This window comes from Pinus tabuliformis, chromosome 9 (assembly GCF_031772625.1).
Source record: "Pinus tabuliformis cultivar Carrire ecotype Pingquan chromosome 9, CPIR1, whole genome shotgun sequence".
Taxonomy (NCBI): Eukaryota; Viridiplantae; Streptophyta; class Pinopsida; order Pinales; family Pinaceae; genus Pinus; species Pinus tabuliformis.
The window spans coordinates 1,599,569,295-1,599,573,582 of NC_142307.1; the positions used below are offsets into that span (position 1 = coordinate 1,599,569,295).

Here is a 4,288-nt window from a genome sequence, read left to right on the forward strand (position 1 = left end):
CTAATAACAATTAAATTAAGATAGATTTTCCCCATATAAATCTAAAAAAAATACATCAATAACCGTTGAATAGTCGCCCTGCATTAATTTTTAAGGTAATTAAATTGTCTTCCGTAAAACCAGGAGGATATGTAAAACCTGGAGGATAAGCGCACACCAGAAATTTTTTTAACAACTAATAAAATATTTTCAACTTCGGAAAGAGAGCGTTTTACGTATTTCACGATACTGCATAATCAGACGCCATAGCATTCATTAATCAACTTTTAATTATTTTGATCATGGAACAACCGGAAAGAACTCTTAATTTCCATCGTTGCATGGTATTTTCAGATCGACTGTGAAGGGGCAGGGATGGAATCTTTGCATACATGCTAATCTCTGACAGACAGGCAACCCTGAAAATGAAATGAATAAAGAATGAAGAAATGTGGTGACTTTGTTGGATTGGCTTTGCATAGATTAAGAGTATGCAGATGTCACTGATTACATGGTGGGGTGGTCGTTGTTTTGCTTTCTTTGTCTGAACTTCTATTGTACTTCATATGGCTCTTCACCAGCTGACCCGCAGCCAAAGCAGACATGAGAGACAGCTCTCCAGCCAAAACTGCCCCTGCCACAATTCTTGCCAGCGTCTGAGCATTCGCCCCAGGAGATTCCACGTTAGCACCTTTCACTCCAAGCATATTCAGGCAAGCAGCTTGCGAAGCCAACTGTGTCCCGCCTCCTACTGTTCCCACCTGCAACCAAGCAGAGAAATTACAAATTAAATCACATTCTTTGTCTACTATTCTAATCAAAGCCCAAATTAAAATAGACATCCTGACGCAAAGAAAGTATTAAAAAAGCATTACTGAGTGTAATTTTTCTTACCTCAATACAAGGCATTGTGACTGAAACATGCAGATCCTTGCCAGATGCCTCCATCATTGTAATGCAATGAGAGCTCTCAATGTTCTGGGCAGGATCTTGTCCCGTTGCGATAAATACAGCAGATACAATATTGGATGCATGGGCATTGAAGCCCCCCATGGCACCGGCCAGTGCAGATCCAGTCAAGTTCTTAAGCATGTTCAATTCCAACAAAGCTGGAACAGTGGTCTTCAAGACCTTGCTAACAACTGCCTCGGTAATGACCGCCTCACACACTACTGATTTACCCCGCCCTTCAATCCAGTTCACAGCTGTGGGTTTCTTGTCTGCACAGAAATTACCTGATGACCGGCCAAAACAAATTGCGTTAAACAAAAAGAATTCAAGCAAAACCACCGAAAAAAGGCAATAACAGAAAGCGCAGTAAACCAAGAGTCGACAGAACTAGTGGAAGGAGGGATGACCCAAAACCCAAATTTCAATCAGAATCACTGAGACTTGCATGGCCTAGAGAGACTCACCAGAAACACTGATAACATCCATATCAGGAAACTCCTTCTGAAGGAAATCTAAAACATTCTGCACGCCCTTGGACACCATATTCATCCCCATGGCATCTCCAGTGGAACAACAAAACCTCATGTACAGATTCCTTCCTGCTATTGCGCACTTGATTCCTTGCAGCCTGGCAAACCTGCTGGTGCTGTTATTGTATGCAAAAGAACATCAGATCAACGAGAAAGAGTCAGTTTATATTACTCACAAAATGGTTGCTTATGTACAACAATCTGATTCTATTGAATGATTGATCATGGCATTAAGGGATTTTGGAGAGATAAAACTACTAAAGTGTGTACGCATGTGATCCAAAAGAACAAAAAATAAAATTTATCACCATACCTGTTGAAGATGAGAGACAAGCTTTCGTAGTTATTGGGGCTTTCCAAGTAAAACTTGAGTTGTGCAGCGCTCCTAGCAGTGGGGAATCGAACGACAGGAGCCCTGGTCATGCCATCTCTAAGAAGAACGCTTGTAGCACCCCCAGACATATGAATTGCCTTACAACCTCTGTTGGTGCTGGCCACCAGGCAGCCCTCGGTAGTGGCCATGGGAACCATGTTTTCAATTCCATCAAGCAGAAGAGGCCCTGCAACACCCACAGGAATCTGCACATACCCAATAGGCAGTTCACAGCATTGGCCAAGGATGGATCCATAATCAAATCCATCCAAGGGCAACCCATCCATACATCTGCCAGTTGTCATCTCCAAAGCCCTTCTTCTCACGGAAGCAGCTCTCCGGCAGTCTCCCCCAAGAGCCGATTCCAGGGAATACGAAGCCACTTTGCTACAGCTCACAGCAGCTGCAATAGCTTCATCCTCATTATCACCCAGCGATGATGTTAATATCGCTCCACCCCGCTTTGGCTGGTGCTGCACTTGGGGAGGAGGATGCTGATAAGGCTTCACAACAGCAACTCCCAATTCTTCATTTGAAATTGGTTGCAGGCAGGGAGGAGGGCTCATGAGCTCCTCCTCCTGCCCATTCCTTACCTGATCAAAGTCATGATCCCAAGAAACTGGCCCCTCACCGCCATTACTCTTGGAAGTGGTGATAAAATTCTGGACATAATCGATGCCAAAGAATCCGATCAAGTATATGAAGGAGGCAAGTTGAGCGACAATGGCCAGCATCTCCCCAAGACTCATCACATGAAGAAGAGGCGTCGAAGTTGTCGTCTTCTCCCTCCATCTCCTCATCAGAAAATAGGAGGCAGTGAAAAACATGACGAAGAACAACTTGTTCGTCATTCCCATGGGCAGTAGCAAAGCATCAGATGGCTTTTGGTTTGATTTGGTATAACTATTACCATTCATGAACTTGTTTGCGGACCCCACTCCAACAAGTTTAGCAGTAGCACACGTGGATGCATCAATGGAACAATCCATTTCATCTCCAATTTTTTTTCTAATTTCTGTGCCCATCTTTGCTTTCGCAGAAACCATAGTATCCATTATATGGAATGAGAATTAGGGAAGGATCTCCGACAGAATTTTTTTGTTTTGAACAAATAAAGCTGAGCAATGTAGGCACTCTTCCCCGACTCTCTACACTCAGAAATAGGGAGCGAGGTGGGTAATATTTATAATCCCAATCGCATAATATCCGCTGCATGTTTAACAGTATTTTCCATTGCAATTTCCGATGTCTGAATCAGACTATATTTCCTGGCCGCCGCTTACGAACATGTGCGCGGTAGTGGTGTTAGGCGGAAATTGGCGGGCGCTAGTTTGCAGGAATCCACGGCACGCAGACAATTATGGAAATGAGTCGGGTCAAGCATGAGATATTTTTATTATTGGGTCATAAATGTCATGCGGCCCCGCCCATCCCGCATCCTGTCTTGGAAGGGCATAGAGTCGCAAATTGCAATGGACCCTTATTTTGTTGTTTTATAAGACATCGAAGTATCTGCACAACCGGGGATTTTTCTATATGTGAAGACAAAATAGCGACATTTCTCAAATGAAGCGACATATAACGAGCCTTAATTAAATTGAGCGACAGTTCCACTGGTGAGAGGTTTTTCTGCGCAATACTCGGCCGAAAAGTGCAGAGGCGTTCAAAGGAAATATTACCAATGCGTTTTCGGTTTTTTTTTAATGGTTTTAAATAAAATTAATAGGGAGATATATTTAAAAAAAAACACACTTTTAATAATTAAATTACTTTGTAAATATGTGATCTAATCAACTTAAGATATTTTATAATTTGAAAATGTAGTTTTTGCTTCAAATTGTGTGAATGCATAATGCAAATTTAAAATTCAATAGTATTAAATCCATCATATAATTATAGGATTAATGGTTAAGAAGAGATTATTTGTGATATTGAATATGGGATTAGGGGTTTACTCGATAACACTAAGGATATTGTTAGACAACCTTATGTTGTGATTTTAAGAAAGGCAAAAATCCCAAGAACAATATTAGCAAGCAAGAGTTTGATGCCCTTAAATCTTTGAACAAGAATCATGACATTGTTGTTCTTAAAGCAAACAAAGGTGGGGTTGTAGTTGTCCTTGATAAGGAGGATTACCAGAGAAAGATGTTAGATCACCTTTGTAACAGCGGGAGCTATAGGAAACTTAATAAGGATCTCTTAAAGAAGATCTCCAGATCAATTTCTCTTGCTATAAAATCCAGCAGCATTGTTGTTTCCTTTACCCATAAACTCATCAAGAGTAGCCCTATCACTTCTAGGATCTATGGGCTTCCCAAGATCCATAAGGAGGGGGCTCCCCTGAGACCAATTGTCAACACTTTAGGAGGGCCAAAATATCTTCTAGCAAAATATTTAGCCCAAAAGTTAAAACCCCTTGTTGGCCTTGTTGTCCTCTGAGATAATTCTAGGT

The 4,288-nt window shown here is 41.6% G+C and overlaps 1 protein-coding gene across 1 annotated transcript; it reads right to left on the reverse strand.

Moving 5' to 3' along the window:
- Positions 1–251: 251 nt before the first annotated feature.
- Positions 252–3,002, reverse strand: LOC149154869 (3-hydroxy-3-methylglutaryl coenzyme A reductase 1-like). The gene is made up of 4 exons (XM_089441232.1): positions 1,774–3,002; positions 1,395–1,576; positions 874–1,214; positions 252–740 (listed from the first exon to the last, which is right to left on the reverse strand). Exons 1-4 carry the CDS (start codon positions 2,886–2,888, stop codon positions 480–482), a joined length of 1,899 nt encoding a protein of 632 aa, XP_089297358.1. The 5' UTR covers positions 2,889–3,002; the 3' UTR covers positions 252–479.
- Between the last annotated feature and the right edge of the window lie 1,286 nt (positions 3,003–4,288).

What these genes read in the sequence shown, in the direction of transcription:
- LOC149154869 (XM_089441232.1), bottom strand. Translation starts at nt 2,888, where the DNA reads ATGGATACTATGGTTTCTGCGAAAGCAAAGATGGGCACAGAAATTAGA. An exon ending in TTGTCTCTCATCTTCAACAG is followed by an intron (nt 1,577 to 1,773) that starts GTATGGTGATAA and finishes ATACAATAACAG; the next exon opens with CACCAGCAGGTTTGCCAGGC. An exon ending in GGATGTTATCAGTGTTTCTG is followed by an intron (nt 1,215 to 1,394) that starts GTGAGTCTCTCT and finishes GCCGGTCATCAG; the next exon opens with GTAATTTCTGTGCAGACAAG.